Source organism: Nylanderia fulva, unplaced genomic scaffold (assembly GCF_048542155.1).
Source record: "Nylanderia fulva isolate GAGA-0341 unplaced genomic scaffold, ASM4854215v1 Scaffold22, whole genome shotgun sequence".
NCBI lineage: Eukaryota > Metazoa > Arthropoda > Insecta > Hymenoptera > Formicidae > Nylanderia > Nylanderia fulva.
In genome coordinates this window covers 2,813,555-2,835,983 of record NW_028190285.1, presented here as the reverse complement: position 1 = coordinate 2,835,983, position 22,429 = coordinate 2,813,555, and the positions used below count along the sequence as shown (strand labels likewise).

The following is a 22,429-nucleotide window of genomic DNA, read 5'->3' as shown; positions in this document are numbered from 1 at the left end:
CCTTATATACTTGACGTTTCGATTGTCACATGTTTTAATTTTTATCTTTTTTAAGGATTAAGTTATATTACCAATTATAGTATAATATATGATAGGTAAATAAAAGAGTATTATTCTCTAAATCTCTATTATCGTTTTGCCATTGCATTATAATTGCATTTTTCGAATCGTTGCTTAAAATATCTTATAAAATATTAGTATTTCTTGGCAAGTTTCATGGAAGGTACATTAAATATATTTTTCTATAAAAGTATGTATATATATATATGTGTGTGTGTGTGTGTGTGTATATATATATATATATATAACTACCTACCAAATAAATTTAATATCCTTATTCTGCGCGATTTCTTTCATTTTAATCGCGATATAAAATACTTTTCTCTGAAATATATAGGAAAGATACATATAAAAATCTAAGACTTTGCTTTTTAGAATATATCTATCAGTTCCTTGCACGGAATAAACATCAAGTACAACGTTTCAAAATATACATTTCTAATTCAATATATTTCTTTCTCTTTGCTTCTAGGACGTAAGTTGATTTTAAGTAAAATCTTAATGTTTATTGCGCGTAATGTATATTCTCTCCTATAATATTATGCAAAATAAGTCAATCTATAAAAAAAACTAATTAAAAAAAAAAAAAAAAAAAAAACAAGTTAATAACAAGGCTTTGAAAATATTAAATCTTTTTCTTTAAATAATTATGCTTAATTCTAATTTGAATTAAACTTATTTAATTAATGAATTTCAATATCTATATTAATAATTTAACATATTTTAAACTAAATATTTATTCAAAATTAATTATATATATAAATTTATATAAATTTAAAATAAAAGTTCTTTTTGACATTATTTTTTTTACAGAATAACTTATTCTTGCATACATACAGATTATCTATTTTTATACGTAATATTAATGCAGCTGTTGATATATCGGCGATGATTGTCCATCAGTCACACCTTGCGCTGCCAATTCTGCGAGCGTCCTTTCAAGATAACTCTGGTCAGGATAACCGTGGCCGGATGTGGACGGGCCCAGCTTCGGTTTTGTGATGAATCTCGTTCCATGTAACGACGTCTTCGCGACCAGTTGTGACCGATCGGCCGATTCGTAAAGATCAGCCTGCGCTCGAAGGCGATTTGCAACAATCTTAATACTCGACGACCAAGAGTGTTGTCCGGCAAATAACATACCCTGGGAAAGCCCACGGCGTAATACGCTTGACCAGGATTCGGGTGCTCGTTAGTCTGAATCCCAGATGGAATGCTTAAGAAAATATTAAGATTAGAATTGATAAAAATTGATTTTCCTGTTAGTCTAAATCCTAATTTAATTGAGTCTTTTTTTATTCCCTTAAATTGATTTAAATGCAAATTATTTTAATTATGTTCATGTAGTAATTATAAAAATATTAATAAATAATAAAAAATGTATTAAAATAAATTTAAAATAAATAATATTTAATAAAATAATAATTATACGAATAATTTATCTGTTATTAAATTTGATACTTACTCGTAAGTGATTTGTATAGTATTGGTGTTCGGAAAACCTGGCAGCGCCCGCGGAATTCGCGTCCAATTCATCATTCCTGGTGGCTGATTGCCCCTTTTTTCGCCGTAAATCATACGGCAAACCGGGCACTGCACATACATGGGTGGCTGTTGGCAGCCAAGCATCGCATTCAGACATGCCAAGTGTAATCTGTGCCTGCATCGCGTTAATTCGACCGTCAATGGTTCTGGAAGCACCCAGGCATACTGGACAGGAATCGGATCCATCGCTTTCAACTACCTTTACATATCGAGATATCACGTCCGACCCCGTATCCATCCCTGCAAAATTAATAAAATTAATGACAGGTCTGTGACATTCAAATATGACGATACAAATTTGGAAAATATTAAAATTTAAATACAAAATCACAGAGAAATGTGTAAATAATTATACCATCATTTAATTAATTAAATTTATAAATTTATGTATAATTATTCTATTTAATTAAATTACTGATATATATTATTGCTAAAGATAATATAGATTTACAGAAATCATTAAATAAATATAGATAAACGAGCATATATTTTTTTAAACATATATACCAAGACCAGAATCCTTGAACGCGTCATCGCTTCCCATGCTGCTATCTAGCAAATCTATCGGATTTTCGTGACTTAAATACGTAGAAACGGTATCCACGCTAGGCCTGCGACCGCTCTTGGTGCTACTGGAGTCGACGTCCAGCACCGTGTCCCACGTCTTCCGCTTCTGACCGGACTCCATGTTTGTTGTCGCAGGATTGTTCTCGATACCATGTTTGCTGCTGAATATATTGAAATTGCTGAGAATAACGCGCGCGATATTTGTCGGCCCATTCGTATCCCCGCTTTTGCCCTGAAAATAATTTTGAAATTGAATTTCGTTGTAAAATTATTCTAACATATAATTAATATTGTGAAAAGACGGAACTCACTTTTTTGCTGCTCTTCTTGGTGCTTCCGTTAGATGATTTCTTATGTGCAACCTTGACAGTGGAATTCTTGACTGTGACTGACATGGATCTTCTCCCGGAAGAAACTTGCAATTCCTCCAGTGCAACTTTGACCAATGGATAAGGCGCTTGTTGTATACGTCTAATTGGTCGCACATAGCCCGTACAACATCTCACTTGTGTCAGATTGCAGAAGTTGATGATGTAGGGAAACCCCAAGTAAGTTTTGGAAATGTCGATGGTCTTGTCACCCTGGAAAAAAATTTCAAAATTAAGAATCCCAAATGCGATATTATTTATATTGTAGCATTCTTCTACTTACTCTTGCCCATGCTTCTTCTATAAGGCATTGGACTTCCATATCATAAGTATGCCAATCGTCCGAATCGCCTGTCCATTCCCACTTGGCACCTTTGCCAGCCGGTGAGCCCGGTACATAAAACTTTCTCCTTACATTGTATGTTTCGTCGCCATCATCGCTACATTGTGTCTTGGTCTTCAAATTTATGTAATACCTAATTTTCAAACAAATTATTATATTATTTTAAAATTTAAAGATAAAATTACAAAATGCATAGCTTAACTCATTTATTTTTTGCCAGATTTTGACAATTAACATCATTGATTAAAATTGTTATTAATTACATAAAATAAATATTACTTACACTAATAAAAATATTTTAATCATATATATTTCTTTTGTCAGAATAAACACAAATTTAGATTTCTATAATCTTATTAAAATTGAATAATTATCTCTTTTTCTCTCTTATCAAACATAAATATAAATCAATAAATATATAGATACTTATAAATATATGTGTATGTATGATGAAAACTTTCCGATAAAATATTTTCGAACAATTTAAATTAGATAGATAAATAATGAATAATCAATAAATGATTAAAATCAATTCAAAGAATGAATATTATAAAAAATAATAATTAAATATAATTGAAATGATCTTCGTCATTTAAGATCCGCATCTCTATTTTCTCTCGCGCTTTCTCTTTCTCTCTCCCCAAAGAGACCCAAACATACACCTGCCTCATCTTAAATACGCAAAATGCAAGGCAGGGCAATTACGGACAGCCACGCAGAATACATACGCATATATACGCGAGATAATAAATTTTCGCGACCTGTCGAGGGTGGGATCCGCATCATTGAGAAACACCCTTGTGAGTTTCTTGTAATGGGCCCGCTCGAGATGCTGCGACACAGCAGGGCTGTAGGGCCTCCATCGTCCGTGACGGTTCTCCCACTCCCACACGACCACCGCGTGTCCGTGCTCCTGCCCCTGGGCGCTCATCCTCCTTTTTCCCTTTCTCTCCTACACCGCCGCCTCGCTCTCCCACGTTTCCTCCTCCCTCTGGAATTTCACACGCACGCGCGACATACACTCGCAACGTAGCGGGAGCGTGGGAACATTTTCGACTTTTCCCACGGTCGACGATCCCGCGTTCGTCGTCGACGTCGGCGACGACGACGACGACGGATTCGCTTTTTCGCTCGCACGCGGGATCAATTTGTTTCGCGAAATTTCGCGCGACCTCGTGCAATCGTCGAAACACGCGGACGAAAGATCCACGCTCGAAATTCCGCGACTCCTCTCGCGTCGAGAGACAAACAACGTTGTTGTACACACGCGCGCGTCAACGCGCACACTGACCGCTGGCGCTGGTCCACATCCACATGCGCCTCGAGTGGGGGATGTCGAGGATACGCGGCAGATGCGCGATAACTCGAACTACATTGACGCAGAACTCGAGGCACACTTCGAGCGATCGAACGAGGAATAAAAGTATATATATAGATTGGATACAACTAGGTCTACTACAGCTTCCTTTTATGAATATAAGAACGATACGTAGATCAGAAACGAGAGACACAATTAATAAGTAATTTGTAAATAAAATCTTTATATATAATTATATATATTTGTTGGAAATTATTTTGTATTTACATTTAGCTTTTTGGAAAACGCTGATTTTTCTAAGCGTTTTTATATAATTATAATATATTATTTTTATTAAAGAGAAATCTCTTGTTTCTGCGCGCGTTTTATGTATGTAGTATAAATAAATTTAAAATCTAAGTTTTTTTTTTTATAAAAGATTGATTTTGCAGAATTTACGATACACATATACATACAAAAATATATATATGTATATTGCAAATTGTATAAATATACAGTCCCAAGATTTTCTCTTTATCCATTTGTTGATGAAGAAAATTTTTTAAACTATAATTATTATAACAATTATGTTGAATTTCTGATTTATCTAAATTGATTTTGAGTTCTTTGACCTTTTCGTTATTGTTTCAAGACTAATCTTTTACAAAGAGAAGAGGGACTTGTATAAATATTTAACAGAGCTGATTAGATACCTCAAGGAGGATATATACACATATATATATATATATATATATATATATATATATATATATATCCCAGCAAACACAATATATAAATGTTATATACTCAAGCATGTTACATGTAACGTATATGTTAGTTGTAATTTCCCACTCATAGATGTAACATTTTTAATATTACATTACATTGTAGTTATATTGTTATTATATCCCAAGATAGCACTGACTTATCAATACATTAATGTGCTATTTGGTATATAATTACAATATAACTACAATGTAATATATGTTATATTAAAATGTTACATCTATGAGTAGGGAAATTACAACTAACATGGATGTTACATGTAACGTACACGTTATATTACCTGTTATATTCCGTTTTATTATAGCAATGTGACAATTATATATCGGTGTTTGCTGGGATATATATATATATATATATATATCGGAGTATACATTAATATTTGTGGAAAGGGTGCCGCGTAATTCCAAAGCCGCCACTGTGATATCTTCCTGAGTAGGAGTGAAGAGCGGGGAGATTCGGTAGATGCCCGTCAGCTGACGAGGATGCTTCGAAGATGTCTTCTAGTTAGCAGCGAACGAGGACGACGACGACGAAGACGAGGAGAAAAGTAGGCGTCCGGAGGGTTGTTCGGGCCCTACGGTGGTGAGAGACGATCAAAGATTCAAGGATGTTCTGCGCGGAGGGCAGCTCGTCATCGAAGGGCAGTTTCCTGCAGCAGAAAAAGGCCGCGCGCGAGGATCGAGCCCACGAGAAGCGTAGGGAGGCCGCGGCGACTCTGATCCAGGCCCACGTTCGAGGTTGGCTGGCACGCGTCCGATTCACCAAACGGATTCTGTAAGCACCAGACGGAAATAAACATGGGATTTTTCTATACAAAGTGCTTTTCGCAAGCTGTCAATAATAAGTGTATGTGTGTGCGACTGAATGAATGTGTGTGTGTGTATAAGCCAGTGTTTATATACAAAAGAGAGCTTATGTACCTCTAGGTACAATCAGTCTGATTAACAGAATTCCAAACAAAGGCTTAAATAAAGGATTAAATTGAATTAGTATACTACGTAGGGATGTTTTAGAAGGAATTGGATTTAAAAAAAGAGAAAGAGAAAGCTTGTGTCATCTTTAGGTGTAAACAAAGATTGTTGACAATTAGTCTGATTAACAGAATTCATAATAAAAGATAAATAAATGTTAATTACTATGTAGAGAAAGTTTCAGAAAGAATTACACGTATTAAAGAATTATGTATATTGGATTTTCTCTGCAAATGTCATTAAGAGGGAAAGAAGTTTTGTTAATTATATAATTTTCATTTTATATATTTGTTAAAGATTTATCAGAGTTTTTTAATAAATAAATATATATATATATATATATATATATATCAATTGATAAATAAGTTTATATAATATGTTTATTGCAAAAATTGTATCGTATAGATTATTATATAAACTTGATTAATATTATATAAAGTATGATTAATAATATATAGAATATATTGTGCAGAAATACTACGTAAAATTGTGTAGTTATCTTTGTGCGACGTAAATAGATATTGTTGATAAAATTAGATTAGTAAAATTCCAGACGAAGGTTTATCTTAACTTTGGAATTTTTATATATTACAGTAATATTCTATTAATATAATATATATATATATATATATATATATGACATTTTTTTTACTTGCTATTTCAATAAATATTGAGTTATACAGTTAGTGTGAAAAATAAATCGATATAAAATATTCTGTGTAAAATTTACACAATTATCACATTGCTTATTTGATTTCTAGAGAAGAATTTGATAATCATTTTCTTGATGATGCCAGTGCTGACAGCACAACAGTGGAGTTAATACCTGCTCTTGAAGTGTACAGAATTATTTCTAGATTTTTGCTAATTTATAAGAAAGAAAGGGATCAAGAGAGAATAGATAGAGTATGTAGGTGAGTGTATAATATATAATGCAATTATTCTTATGTTTCTAAATTTAGAGTATGACTTAATGAAAACAATCTTTTAGATACCTTGTGTTGACGCTCGATTCCGAATCTCTAAAGATATCCTACGTCGGAGTAGCATTCAACAAAGATCACTACATATCATGGATATCTCAAATGAAGACAGTTCTATACCACTGCCTATCTGGCTTGGACAGTCTGAAGCCGGAGAGAGTGTCAGATCACAAATCTATCTTGCTGCGACTGCATACTCTGGTGAGTTTCACATCACCAGGAACGTGGGCGATACAGAAGGTGAAGGGCATGGAGCAGTTGAAAACCGGCATGAGTCAGCTGTGTGCAAACATAATGGGACATTTAGTTAACAATGGATTTTATGGCACTATGCAGGTAATGATAACAGTAATGACATCAAAGAAATAAGAGAAGGCTTTCTGACAGTTTGAGTGTTCATTTAACAATTTCAAATTATTTCATATTTCTTCATATTTCAGGCTTTGTTAATGAAGGGACTGGGTAGAGCAAAAATCGCCCTGAAACCAGTTACGCTTTCAGCAGCAGTCACTTTGACACTGAGACCACTAATCTCTTCGCAGATGTCTGACAAACTGGTGTCCCTGTTTCTAATTAACATCTTCAGCGTGCCAGCTCTGGTCTATCACTTGAATGTTTTATCACCAGAGGTAGAAGAGAAAGAAAAAAATATTTATATATTATTATTATGTTTTTTAAATCTAAGTTTCTAAAGTTTTTAATTATGTTTTTATAGTGCATTTCATCGTTTATAGCAAACAATCTGTTTGCGAGAAGTTTAGAATTGCTAAATTCCGAACAGAATTTAAGGATCGTTTTTAACGCTCTAGAAGGTAGTTATGCGCTTTGTTTACTCGCTAATTTGATACAGTTGGCGAACATCGAAAGGGAAGAGGTACTGAGAGAGCTCTGCTTTCCTTCTTTTACGGTAAGTTCTTTTAACATTATGCATCGTATTATATCGATATTTCGATTTATGATATATTCTGCGAATCTTTTACAGTTTGTTGTGACGAGGATGTTGGAAGCGTGTCAACAATACGTAGTCGCGAAACGAAGTAATTTGACACACTGGCATCCTGTATTAGGCTGGTTTGCACAGACGATCGATACCTCGTTGCAGGACGCGACTCCTTCAGTAAAATTACAACTGGCCTGTCTCTGGACCGGCAGGATCGTTACACATTTAATCGGTGAGTTATTAATTTCGGAGCTTCAGTATTTTCATTACAATTATTTAAATTCATATGCAGGATTCGAATGAACAGAAATTATTAATTATATTATTTCATACAGCATGTAACATATTTATCTATTTGATCTCTGTACTACAATTATTGCATTACATAAATATTATTATATTATCTAATGTATATATGTGATTTTTTATTTATATTTGTTCTCTATCTATTTTTTACTCTCTCTCTCTCTCTTTCAGAACAGCCACTGACTGAATTCGTCGAGAAAGAGGTGCCGCCTCCGGTAGAGCAGCAAAGTACCTCTTCCCTGGGCGCAAATATCTTTCGACGTGCATTCCTGGAGGCTCGTACCAACAGAAACAACAGTACTAAAAATTATAGGAAGCTAGGCAGTCCGGACGCCACTAAGATAGCCTTGATCTGTTCGTTGTATCAAACTGCGTTGCACACGCTCACGCAAATGAAAATTGAAATACTAACCGGTATATGTTATAAATCAATTGCATACAATTGCATTTGCGAATTACATTTTGACTGATGGTGTATATGTGCGTGAAAACAGGACTCTGCTACCAAGGCAAAATTCTCTACCACATGTGGTTATTTCTGACTACATTGGGACCGCACTGTGGACTCAAGGCATTTCTAGACCTCCTGGCTGCCAATACTAAGTGCACGGCGCCCGAATTCCAGATGTTGATATTGTTCGCCGATTGTATGACGCATTACGTTACGTAAGTGAATTGCGACAATGAAACTTATAGAAAACGTTATTCTTTCGATTTCTTCGATTTCAGCATTCTCGATGACATGGAGATGTACGAGCAGCAAGATCCCTTCAAGCTCACGGACTTTATCACCATGTCGTACTTTTTAAATCAATTCTTGTACAAAGCAGTTCTCACTAATTTATTCGGTAAGATTTCTATTATTTCTAAATCAGCGAGTCGACATTTTCGTGAATTTTTTTAATTCAAGAAATAGAAAAGAATTAGATTATATGCCCGGATGTTTTTTTCTTTCTTATTCAAATTTAGTTATTATAATTGATATAATTGATTTTTGATGTTACAGACGTGAAATCAGTGTCTAGCAATCCCCTGTTCATCTCGCTTTACATTCTCCTGATGGCGATTTATCGACGCGATTGTCGTAGAACATTCTGCCCGGAAGGTCACTGGTTAGCCAAGTTAAGTATCTTAGCTTACTTAAAATATAAATAATTTTCCTGTCACATATATTATTTCGAAAAGAATGACGAAAAAGAAATATAATTGCATTGTTTTGTTTTCTTGAAATAGGAAGTGCGAGTGTCCGGTTTCTTGGCCGATTTGGAAAAGGGTCGTCGCGGCGCGGCACTTTTGCTCTCAAAGATGCCCCATGTTATCCCCCATTCCGAGCGGGTTGTATTATTTCGCAAGCATATAGCCGATGAGAAAGCGGTGATGGGTTTGACCGAGAGTGCTTGTAACAGTCCACCGACCACGTTAATTGTCGTACACAGGTCTTTTGATACGTCTTTACGATGTAAAAACATTTTCAAATATTTAAAGAATTTCAAAAGAATTTTTACTTTCGTCTTTGGTTGAAAATTGTATGCTTACAAAAAAAATCCTTTTCTCTGTAACAACGATTCCTTGCACACATAATATATACCATACATATAATTATTACTTACTTGATATATTGTTTTATATTGCAGAACACGTATAGTAGAGGATGGATACAGACAATTAGCCATGTTGCCATCGCAAGCGTTGAAAGGCGTGATTAGGGTGCGTTTCGTGAACGAGCAAGGTCTGGCTGAGGCCGGCATTGATCAGGACGGTGTTTTCAAGGAGTTCCTGGAAGAGACAATAAAGCGAGTGTTTGATCCGTCCTTGAACTTGTTCAAAGCTACCAGCGAGAACCGACTTTATCCATCACCCACGTCTTTCATGCAAGACAATCACTTGCAACTCTTCGAGTTCGTTGGGCGGATGCTTGGCAAAGCGGTTTACGAGGTAAATTATATTTCTCTATTGTATCTATAATCGACTAGATTGATCATAAGTATATCTTTTTTTCCTTATTTTTATTATAAAATATTAATAATGAATATAGACAATGATTAGAATGTAACACATTTATAATTTATCTTAATTATTCGTTATTTAGAGATATCTATTATGTATTTATAATTTTGTTAAATGTTGAGCGTGTCAGAGAAAGAAAAAAAGGAAAAAAATTATTTCAAACTACTTTCTTCGATGGATCGGTTTTTTTTTTAGGGCATCGTCGTGGATGTGCCTTTCGCGTCATTTTTCGTCTCGCAATTTTCCGGACAAACGGGCGGCGCGTTGTACAGCTGGCTCGACGAGCTCGCCTCGTTGGATCGCGATCTCTACCGCAGTCTGACCTTGGTGAAGCATTACAAGGGCGATATCCGGCAGCTAGAGTTGACGTTCTCGCTCGATGAGGACGTGCTCGGCAAACTGGTCACGCACGAGTTGATCCCTGGCGGACGCACCACCGCCGTGACTAATCAGAACAAGATTCAGTACATCCATCACATGGCGCATTACAGAATGTATCATCAGATCAAGGAGCAAACGACCGCCTTCATCAAAGGATTCCGCTCGATCATTAATCCCGAGTGGCTGTCGTTGTTCTCGACGCCCGAGGTGAGGATCTGAAAGTACAATTTCATTCATTTACACAATATAATTGCGTTGTCGAAATTAAGCAGAGAAAATTCAACTCTAAGTGCACTCATTAATTTCAATGTAAATCGAATAGTTGAACGTGTCTAATTTTAAATAATTACTTACATTATTTAAATGACTATTTGATTGATTAAAATTTAAGTTCTACATTGCAAGAGAAATAAAAGATGTCCTGAAGAAATCGACAAACATATATTATTATTTGTCATTATACACTCAATTGATTAATCGTGTCTTTAACAGTTACAGAGATTAATTTCGGGGGATAATGTTCCTTTGGATCTGCGAGATTTACGAAAACATACGCAATATTACGGCGGATTTCACGACAGTCATCGAGTGGTATGCTGGCTGTGGGACATCCTGGAGAAGGATTTTACAGAAGAAGAAAGAGGCTTGTTTTTAAAGGTTCCTCGAGCACAATACTAAATATAAAACTAACAGTTTCTCTAATTAATAATTTAAATGATTTTTTAGATGTGACTTTTGTATAATATCTTAATTTTGCACCAATAATTTTTTTTCTAATAATAATTATTTTTATATGATAGTTCGTGACGAGTTGCTCAAAGTCACCTTTGCTGGGTTTCGCCCATTTAGAGCCACCTTTCTCCATACGATGCGTGGAAGTCTGTGACGATGAGGATACCGGCGACACAATTGGTACAATTGTTACAAATAATTTAGAAAAAAAATTAATTTTTTCATAAGCAACCATATATAAAATCGAGAAACTGGAAAGATCTTCGTCTCTTGAATTCTTGATTTTATATAGAGATTTTTGTAATTATCAGCTCTGATAAAAATGAGTGATCAAGACTGCAATTTTATAATTAATATTATAAATAATTATAAAAATTGTCAGTCTCCAGTTTTCTCGATTACATCTCGATTATTTCTCTTCATGGATTTAATTTTTTTTTAATTTCACGAACCAGGCAGCGTGATCAGAGGTTTCTTCACGATTCGTAAGAAGGACCCACAGAACCGATTACCCACCTCGTCCACGTGTTTCAACCTGCTCAAACTGCCAAATTATCAAAAAAAGAGCACACTACGAGAGAAACTGCGCTACGCCGTCACCAGCAACACCGGTTTCGAACTCTCCTAAATCCTACCAGTTGTGTAACTTCAATCTTGAGATGTGAAATAGTGACGAACGAATTTATCAAAATATGTGCGTATTTTTGAAACGAGGTGAGTTTTGATCGGACACGCATGAGATTTCACAAGGTCCGAAAAGTTGGCTGATACGACTGATACCTCAAAAAAAGCCGATTCTGTATAAAGTGATGTCGAGTGGTGTCTAAACTGCTCCCTTATCCCTATTTAGTGCATAATTTACAGACCGATTGAACGCGTGTCGTCGGTTTGAATATTGATTTTCACGGACGATGCTAAGTTTAAGAAAAATCATTAAAATGCATCGCAATCCAAAGACGACATTGCGTTGTTTGGAAATAGATACGGATAGAATTTTGTGAACGTGAGAAAATGTACAATATAAGAATATACATAATAACGAGAGATAACTATTAAGCGCATACGTATACATATATTTAAATGAGTTTCTTGGTACGATGAAAGCTAAGTATTTTAGAAAATAATTTAAAAATTTATAGTCACGATGTTCGTTTTCGCGGTACATTTACATAGGCACACATTACCGATGCGAAATACACCGTACCTCATGAGCTTAATCATCGCTGAGATAATCGTGCGCTTGTTAATGGATAGAAACGTTGATCATCATTACATTAAGATCAGGAGTGACGGACATTTTTAAATTTATTTTTATAAGTTTCCACATTAAGGAAATTTATCACGAATTATTCCACTGATTAGTGGGTATTTAATTAAATCTCAAAAATTGAACCAGTAAGTAGAAAAAGAAAAGCTTATCTACACACAATTGTGATTTCGAAAATATGTGATACCTTTTATAAAATTATAAAGCGCATATTAAATTATTAATCATTTAGTGTTACTTCTTATTTCTAATAGAGATTTATAGAAAGCTATTCACAAAATAAAAAATTACTTTATCTAAATATGAGTTCTGAATCGCGAACGTGAGCACGTTTGCGAGTGTTTAAATTTATAATTAAAAAAGATATAAAGGCTGTCATGTATTATTTTTAAACGACAATTTTTTGTCAATTAAGGAAAGTTGTGACTTTCTCAGTAAAAATTTCCTTAATGACATAAGTATATTATGCATCTCAGTCTACATTTGTGTGAACAATTATTTTTTATATCTACAAAAATGTCAAAAAACTTGTTTCTTCTGCTTATTGATCCAATTTAATATGCATATTTCGAGATGTATGGTACATTTATATAAAAAGTTTGCCACTCCTATATTAATAAAGGAAATTTTCCTGAGCTAGGGGAATTATCCTGTCGACGAATCAACGTATGTGCGAAACGAGTGACCGTAAGCAATCAAAAAGAGCGATTTGCAAATTTCTACAAGTTTTTTCCAATATGATAAAAAAAATAAGTCGGGTAAAGGAGACCGCCATCTATTTTAAAAGCTATTTTCTCAAGATTTTTGTACAGACTATTTGACGCGGCGTGCCATCAAATCACAATTTAAAGCACGATTTAAATTAAAAGTGCAAGTCCCACGGGCACAATTTAAAGCACGATTTAAATTAAAAGTGCAAGTCCCACGGGCGCTCGCGAATAAAAAATCCTGGAATTTATTCCGCTCGAAAGAGATTATAAATCTCATCGTACTTTGCGCGGAATAGAGGTTGGAAAGGAAAAAAAAAGAATTCTTCGAATGTTCATATTAAGAGATCAAAGAGATAAATGTATGTTTTTTTAAAATATTGAAATAATATTTCTTCTATTATCTTCTGTACCTTTTAAATGTTATCGTTTTGATAAATTAAAAAAAAAATTAATAAAAAAATTAAACGTTAGAATTTAATTTAGGACAGTTTGAATGAACTTCAGAATTGTAAACTTAACGAATAAAATTTATGACTTCATAAATAATGTATATACATTTACGACTTCGAATCTTATTATTATCTTATTGCATTTTTATATATTTACTGTAACAATTGTTATCTGACAGAAGCTCCAATAATGAAATCGGTTAGTTTCACAATTTTATCTTGTTCAATAACGTTTAAAATAACTTGGCACATTTTATTATAGATTTTTGGTCACGACATAAATTTTTGATATTTAATATCCAGAATTCGTCATTAACGCACGCTGCAAAATTTTTGCAGATGTTTATAAATATCAAAAAAAGAAGAGGGCACAAAAAACCTACAATATCCTGCATGAAAAGGATGAAAAACGAAGTCTAATAATGTAACATTATTTTCTCATGTCTTTCGGAAGACGTAGAGATAAAAAAAGAGAGAGTGTTCTTCTAATAGATAATGCGAGAGTGACGGAAGAATTCGATGATAGACCAAAGATAAAAGCGAACGATTCGAGATGTAATCTTTGCATATTTTCCTACGTGATTCGGCGCGTGTTATAAGCCCGCAAATCTGCGCTCACACAATCGAGACTCAAATTTAAAAAAAGGAAAAAAAATTGAAAAAATGTTGAATCATTATTTTTCGAGAATTAAATTGTGTGAAATTTAATTTTGTGTGAAGTTTGATTTTTATTCTATCGTAGCAGAAAATCCTAAAATTATTGACTTTGATCGAATGTGCAATATATACATATAATATTGTAATTTTAGTCTTGTTATAATTATGTATAATATTTATTACTTTCGAAGGACTATATATATAATTTGATTAGGCCTTATTATTATATATTTATGTCATATTTATATCTCGATATATAACGCGATAAATATCATTGTGTAGTATAATATACTAATGATTATTATATTCAGTTCTAGAGATTTTGTATGGGCACAGAATTGGCGGTCGCGTATATTTATTAAACCAGAGCGAAATACTCTGGTTCTTGGATATACTCGTTTATAGGAACAATAAGTTTAAGGAACGGCTACTAATGTGTAAGTATAGAAGCGTAAGATTGACGTATTCGAGCGGAAAATTTGCGATTGTAAGACAAATCAGTCTCGCAATAAACGTACGTGAGTTTATGAGGTTTTGAAGTTTTCGCTTAAAAAAGAAAGCGATATGATGATAGCCGTGACGTGAGTTTCTCTTACAATTGCAAAGGCTTCGATTATGCAACGGCCGTTGCACACGTTCGTTTATAATCGATGGTAAATTATTAAGATTCTGTATAAGTAAAAAAAAGGAGATGTTGTATACAGACGAGAAAGAGACAGAGAAAGATCCGCTAATTTCGTACGATGAAGATTGACAAAACCGTGAAAATATATACACACGTCGCAAAAACTGTTTGTGTTTTTTGCGTTGATATTGCATTCCTTTATTATATAACCTTTTCCTCATTTTTATTAAAAAATTTGGCGAAATTTGAATACTAAAATATAAAATTTTTTTTAAACACAACTATTGAGCACGATATTTTTTAATTAACAAAAAATCAACTATATTTGATAAAATAGAAAAGAATTCTATTTTATTATTTATTAGATTAAGTATCTCATTTAGCACGACGCTTAAAATGCATTCGAGATAAAAGAGAATAGTTGTGAATATTACACTTTATTAATAAATTATACAATTGTATGAATTTATTTCCGAATTTTCTTTTAGAATTTATCTTGAAAATCATGTAAATCGTAAGATAATATGGTAATTAACAGAATTTTATAATATAGTGTCTCTTATTAATATTTAGCACAACAAGATAGAAAATATATGTTCGATTAATTTTACTATGTACAAATATTAATATTTTTATTGTGGTAAATATTAATCAGAAAAACTTACAAGATTCTTCCAATATTATATTGTCTTATGATTATTATGATTTTTCAGGGTAAATTCTACGAGAAAATTCTCTGTGTATAAGGAAAAAATTATCTTGTTCTAACTTGTTATAATATTCAATACATGATTGCAATAAGAAAAGACCAGAAAAAAATGCAAATCCTGCATTGTGATTTCATTCGTATTGTGAATCAGTCAACAAATAATTGCAAAAGCGATCACATTCCTACGTTACTCCAACATGATCCAGTTTCAGCGCGAAACAACATTTGCATATTCCGCGCATGTGTTCTTAGAATAATAACAATAAAAGGAGAGATTCGCAGTAAAAATACACGCAATTATAACTTAGATAAAAATACAAAAAAGAAAACTCTCTTTTCCGATTCGTTGCTCGCCTCGTTTGAAATATCAAACAAGCACGAAAGAAATAATACAATCAAGGATTGAAAACGCGAGTGAGGAACTGCGGAAGGTGCGTTTTAAAATTTCCTTTTCGGAGCAAAGTAAGTACACGATCGACCAATCGGGACAAGGGACAAAAAAAGTCCTTCGTCCCGATTGGTCGATAAAATAGTCCTAGGTATACTCGAGGAATCGAATTTCGGAACGCGACCCTGCGCGGCGGGCTCCCGCGCAGGGTCACGTGACCGCCTTTGTGCCCGACGCGGTGACGTAGAGCGGCGCGGCCTGACGGTCATCAGTGGCCAGCAAGCCTTGACTGCGGGCAGACGTGCGCATCGTCGGCGGAGCGCGGCTCGATCTCCCGTCGCGGCTACGCGAAAGACTCTCCTTTTTTTTTCCCCTCCCTCTCTCTCTGTCTATTGTGTGTATGTGTGTCTCTCTCTCTCTCTCTTTTTCTCTCTCTTTCTTCCACCCTCGATCTCTCTTTTATCCGTCTCTCGTCTATCTGTCAGTTGGTCCCGCGGCGTGTTCGCGCGTGTCGTCGACTCGGTGAGAACGAGTATTTTCCCTCGCGTGTTTCCTGGTGCTTTTGTGGTGCTTCTTTTCCGCGTGTGCGTGCGTGCGCGACACATCGAGAGAGAGAGAGAGAGAGAAAAATTATCGCCCCGTACATAGCGGTGGACTCGTCGACGGAGGCGTCGAGGTGATCGTGGGCTCCACGTTTCTTTCCTCGCAGCGTGTCGTCTACCAAGGGCGCGCGTAGCTCTCCGACACATTTCTCCCACCTCCGATCCCGCATCCTCCCCGGGGGAGCAACCCCCGTAACGCTGTTATGAGGCCCGCCGCCGAGTGCAATTGACGGACGCGCGACGAGACGAGTCGGAGAAGAGTTTGGTGGGGCGGGCCGTGATTGGGAATATGCACGTACAGTGATACGGTGGATGTGTATACTACGTGTGTGTGTGTGTGAGAGTGCGTATGCGTACTTGCGTACGTGCGTGCATGCATGCATGCATGCGTCAAACCTAACCTAAGTGTCGCTAAGCGCCGTTCGCTCTCGCGTTCGTGATATCGGGACGTGACGAAGGGATATATATATATATATATATATATAAATAAATATATATTACGTGTATATTAAATCGAGGGCACGCGCGCCGTAGGGTTCGTCGAACGTAGAGACATAATAAGGGTGTCCTCGTCGAGGAGAAGGAAAAAGGAGAGACACGTCGCGCATTTACCTCCTCCGCTCAGCTGATTCGTGACAGGACGTCAACAGAGAGTGAGAAAAAAAAAAAAAAAAAAAAGGAGCGCAACCGACGATCAAGGATATTCCCCTTCGAGGGAGACTAAGAAAAAATCGAAAAAAAAAAAAAAAAAAAAAAGAAATTATGCCGATCGCGTGAGAAGATCGCGATTCGTAACCAAACAATCAACGGTGGCTCGCTTCGTCGAGGGGGCGAGGGGGCCGTGAAGTGGGGGAGGGGGTGGCCGGGCCGGCAAGTGCTTTGATGGCAGTGGTCGGGCCCAGCCGGCACTCGCGGGTGTCCATGAGCGTGTCCATACCGCTGATGCAGGGCGGCGGGGCCGGGGCGACCGGCGGTGGCGGCGCCGCCGCCGCCGCCGGGGCCCATCCGGGCCAGGCGGTCCTCGCCGCTGCCGCCGCAGCCGCGGCCGCGGCCCAGGCGGCGCCCCCCACGTATTATCATCCCGCGGCGCCCGCACCCCCGCCCCCGCCGCCCGCCCAGGATCCCGTCCAGCCGGACCGACCCATCGGTTACGGGGCCTTCGGCGTCGTCTGGTGAGTTCTGCATTTTTACGTTTTTTTGTGTTTTCTCTATTCAGGTTGCCGAAAAAGTCACGACGTTTTTTTTTTTTCTTTTCTAGACAGATGAGAGAAATCATGATAATCCAAGACGATATAGTGTTGAAATTTTATCGTGAGAATAATCCAAGACGATATAGTGTTGAAATTTTATCGTGAGAAAGGTGGAGAAATTGAGAATATTTATGTCTAAATTGAAAATGAAAAGACAACTCGAGTTGTACACAGACAGAATATTCTCTTAGAATTTAGACTGAAAATCGTGATAATCGTGGGACTATATTGGGAGAATTTTATATGAGTCTCTCTAATTAATATTTACCACAATAACAAAATTAATAGATAAAATATGTTCGATTAATTTTACTATATACGTAGTAAATTTTACATGTTTTTACTTCTCTCTTCAGGTTGCCGGAAAAGTCACGACGTTTTTTTTTTTTCTTTTCTAGACAGATGAGAGAAAATCATGATAATCCAAGACGATATAATATTGAAAGAATTTTATCGTGAGAAAGAGGTGGAGAAATTGAGAATATTTATGTCTAAATTGAAAATGAAAAGACAACTCGAGTTGTACACAGACAGAATTTTCTCTTAGAATTTAGACTGAAAATCGTAATAATCGTGGGACTATATTGGGAGAATTTTATATGAGTCTCTCTAATTAATATTTACCACAATAACAAGATTAATAGATAAAATATGTTCGATTAATTTTACTATATACGTAGTAAATTTTACATGTTTTTACTTCTCTCTTCAGGTTGCCGGAAAAGTCATGACGTTTTTTTTTTTCTTTTCTAGACAGATGAGAGAAAATCATGATAATCCAAGACGATATAATATTGAAAGAATTTTATCGTGAGAAAGAGGTGGAGAAATTGAGAATATTTATGTCTAAATTGAAAATGAAAAGACAACTCGAGTTGTACACAGACAGAATTTTCTCTTAGAATTTAGACTGAAAATCGTAATAATCGTGGGACTATATTGGAAGAATTTTATATAAGTCTCTCTAATTAATATTGACCACAATAAAAAGATTAAGAATTTAGCCTGAAATATCATAATATCGTGGGACTATATTGGAAGAATTTTATATAAGTCTCTCTAATTAATATTGACCACAATAAAAAGATTAATATCTATCACAATAAGATAAAATATAGTCGATTAATTTTACTATGTGCATATTAATATTTTTTATTGTAGTAAATATTAATCAGAGAAACTCTTATAAGATTCTTCCAATACCATATTGTCCCACGATTATCAAGGTAAATTGTAAGAGAAAATTCTCTCCGTGTATTTTTTATGTTTTTCAAAGGTTTTTTTACTTACATATAGTTAATTATTGTATTATAATACGTAGTGACTTTTCCTACAACTTAATACGTCACCTTGTTTATGCGACTTTAAGCGCAATTTTTTATATTAATAAAATATAAAATAATAATAGCGAATTCGATATTGGATGCACTAGTGCATATAGAGAGTGCATATAGAGGATATCGCACACAATTTTATAATGGCATTAGTAATTAAAAAAGTAAAATAATAACAGTTGTTATTATTATCATATTAAACAACAAAATAATAATAGCTTACTATTAATTATTTTCCTGTTTTAATTACTTGTCTCTATAATTGTGAACTTCCGTGTGATATAAATCTATAGATATGTACTCAGTATGTACTAGTGCATCCAATCGAATTCGTTATAAAATATAATGAAATAATAAAATATAATGCTAAAAAAATATTAATAAAATACTACTTCGTAATAAAATATAATACGAATCGCAAGTATAATATTTTCCTATTCGATATATCATTCGTTGGGGAAGATATTTCTATAGAAAGCATCTCTGGAGAATACATGTCATTGCGTTGTTACTTTCACAAAATACGTGTGCAACATATTTAGATAGCGTTATCTGCTCTAAATGAAGGCTGCGAGCGCGTAAACGATGCTCCGTTAGAAAGTGGAGCGACGAGATACAGCGATCGTCCGCAAAGTTGTTATTTCGCGAGGTGAGAGCGATATCTTCTCCCCCTTTTCCTCACCTCGAATGAAGGAAACTCGTTTGCCCTTTTCCACGTTCCTCGAGGCTTGGCTTCCGTTTTTTGCGGAAGGAAACGAATATAACGCGGCAAAAACACGCACGTTGCTTAACTTACAATAGATCCGTGAAAAACGATCGACTCGCGCGAGCTTTTCGTCAGTGTCTCGAAAGCGATTTGTGTTTTCTTCAAGAAGAAGAATAATAAATCGTATTCCAAATCGTGGAAGTCTAAAACTTGCAAAGGATCGCAAATTATGTATACAAAAGATATTTTTATATTTCATCCTATAGAATGAAAGATATATCTTATGTAAAATGTATTTGTAGAAACGGATACAAATGTGAAATTAATATAAGACGGATCGTGTAAAATTTTTGTATAATTATTACAGATTTTTAGATAATATGAAATTCTACTCTTGTTTTATTTATATAATTCATTATCACGTTCTTTATTAACTCCGCAACTTTTTAATGTATGCGAAGAACGCGAAATATATAATAATAATCTCATTTTTTCACTTGGAGTTTGTTAAAAAAAAGTCCCGTCCTCTTTTCTCTGCGAAAAAGGTTATATTCTTTATTGAAAGTATGTTAAATGTATAAAACACGAGATAGAAGGAGTAATGTATAGATAACGTCGTATATTCCAATATTGGCACTTTATAACGAATGAATTAAATTCGTTGCTCTTTCATCACTATGGAAAATGGAACGATAAAAAAAAAAGCAGAGTTCCCGCTATAACAATATTTGCATAATACTGTCAGAGATTTATTATATATACTGTATAACAATTTATACATATATACTATATGACTAGCAGTATATTTATTTTTTTTCTCGTTTATCGCATGGAAAAAAAATATAACGCGATTTCTGCTCTGCATTCGTGAAGAAAACCCGATAGCTATAATTTTTCCTTCCCGTTGCCACGGAAATCCCCGGATTTTAAACACTTTTATTATGGCGAGAACGATGGAGTCCTCGTCCAACTCCTGCGGCGAGCAGGATGACGTATTGTCGTGTGAAGTCGTTTGCTTGATTTATCTACCTTTAAGCAACACGCGCCACTCCACTCAATCTTGCATCCGAACGTACCAAGTATTCGTTTTAAAACGCTACGAGCGCTTTATCTTATATATAATGCATTGATCTCGTATTATTATTATTATTAAAATACTTTTTAATTGTTACGAAACTCGAAGGTGTGTTTTGTGACAAATTTAAAGCCAATTTTGTCAACACTTTTAATTGAATTTTATTTTTTCAACGTTTCATCTTCCTATACCGTGATAATTACGTATACACTGCAAAAAATGGTTAATTTGACTAAAACCGTTCAACTAAATTATTATTTTGTTAATCGAATATATATTAGTATCTAACAATAAGTCAAATACATGTTTTATTAGATTTAATCTGTTATATTTAATTTAAATATTTCTATATATTCAATTAACGAAATAATATTTAGTTGAAAGGTTTCGTCAAGTTAACAATTTTTTTTCAGTGTAGATTGTATACATTGCAAACCATAAATTTCTTTGGAACTTTTTTTTAAATTTTATTAGAATTTACTTGAAATAATTTAAAGTTTTGTTGTATTTAATTCCTATTTTTTCGCTTGTTAATCGTATACAATTAAAAAATTATTAATGTCTCGACGTATTTATCAAAAAATCAATCGCAGAATTTTGACATATTCAATTTCTTAATTATTAATCTTCACTTTTTTAATAAATTTATATTTAAATAATGAAAGTGATATTCGGAGCATTTCACTGTAAGACACTGAAAAAAATATTTGCAATAAATTGACTAAACCTTTCAACTAAATTACTATTTTGTTAATTGAACATATATTATAGTATTTAAGTCAAATATACGTTTTGTTAGATTTAATGCTATATTTAATTTAAATATTTTTATATATTCTATTAACAAAATAAGATTTAGTTGAAAGGTTTAGTCAAGTTAACAAATTTATTTTTTCAGTAGTAGCTATTGAAAAGATTGCAAACTAAGAAACTGCTCCCGCGACGTGGTTGATCTGACGACATTCGCGCGATATCAAAATCGATAGGCCACCAGAGTTCGCGTTGGACTTATCGGCGCTCTTAATTAGGGGCTTATCCCTCCTTAACATCGAGCAAGTTCATCGACCTGTAACCGAGTGGATCGCCCGATGCGCGAATGAACCAAGTTGAAGCACCTCGACCTTATTCTTTTGAGCTGACATAGGAAAATATAAAAAGAAAGAGAGAGAGAGAGGGAAGGAAGGCAAGATTACAAACTTCGCTAAAGATGCACTTTTAGCGGTTGCACTAGTCGATGCTTTCATACACCTGTACCAGATATTACTTGTAAAAGTAATTAACTTTCCCGGCCTTAACGTTTGCAATTGATTTAATTCGATGATACTTAATAAATATTTTTTCTTATTATTATTTTTTAATTGTATTTAATAT

The 22,429-nt window shown here is 34.7% G+C and overlaps 3 protein-coding genes across 3 annotated transcripts in view; 2 read left to right on the top strand and 1 right to left on the bottom strand.

Annotated features, from left to right (window-relative positions):
* Window positions 1-110: 110 nt before the first annotated feature.
* Window positions 111-4,393, bottom strand: dx (deltex E3 ubiquitin ligase). The gene is given in 9 exon segments (XM_029299936.2): window positions 111-1,048; window positions 1,050-1,118; window positions 1,120-1,276; window positions 1,526-1,755; window positions 1,757-1,845; window positions 2,113-2,404; window positions 2,484-2,753; window positions 2,824-3,016; window positions 3,645-4,393. Coding segments are annotated over 9 exon segments (1,596 nt in total). The 5' UTR covers window positions 3,815-4,393; the 3' UTR covers window positions 111-922.
* A 975-nt stretch (window positions 4,394-5,368) lies between these two features.
* LOC114928672 (ubiquitin-protein ligase E3B) lies at window positions 5,369-15,159 on the top strand. The gene is made up of 16 exons (XM_029299935.2): window positions 5,369-5,740; window positions 6,699-6,851; window positions 6,929-7,256; window positions 7,361-7,549; window positions 7,636-7,827; window positions 7,903-8,092; window positions 8,338-8,580; window positions 8,661-8,832; window positions 8,896-9,014; window positions 9,173-9,288; window positions 9,400-9,602; window positions 9,801-10,101; window positions 10,369-10,761; window positions 11,047-11,211; window positions 11,355-11,466; window positions 11,742-15,159. Exons 1-16 carry the CDS (start codon window positions 5,574-5,576, stop codon window positions 11,912-11,914), a joined length of 3,216 nt encoding a protein of 1,071 aa, XP_029155768.2. The 5' UTR covers window positions 5,369-5,573; the 3' UTR covers window positions 11,915-15,159.
* A 2,397-nt stretch (window positions 15,160-17,556) lies between these two features.
* The window catches only part of nmo (serine/threonine-protein kinase nemo), a 126,710-nt gene continuing 121,837 nt past the window's right edge, over window positions 17,557-22,429 (top strand). The window contains exon 1 of the mRNA XM_085482773.1: window positions 17,557-17,865. Within this exon, the coding sequence (XP_085338899.1) occupies window positions 17,576-17,865 (290 nt within the window). The 5' untranslated portion in view covers window positions 17,557-17,575. The remainder of the gene's footprint in view (window positions 17,866-22,429) is intronic.

Excerpts from the sequence above, each read along its gene's own strand:
- LOC114928672 (XM_029299935.2), top strand. The coding sequence starts at position 5,574 with ATGTTCTGCGCGGAGGGCAGCTCGTCATCGAAGGGCAGTTTCCTGCAG. Across the intron at positions 8,833-8,895 it reads TGTATGACGCATTACGTTAC|CATTCTCGATGACATGGAGA; the intron begins GTAAGTGAATTG and ends CTTCGATTTCAG. Across the intron at positions 9,289-9,399 it reads AAGGTCACTGGTTAGCCAAG|GAAGTGCGAGTGTCCGGTTT; the intron begins TTAAGTATCTTA and ends TTCTTGAAATAG.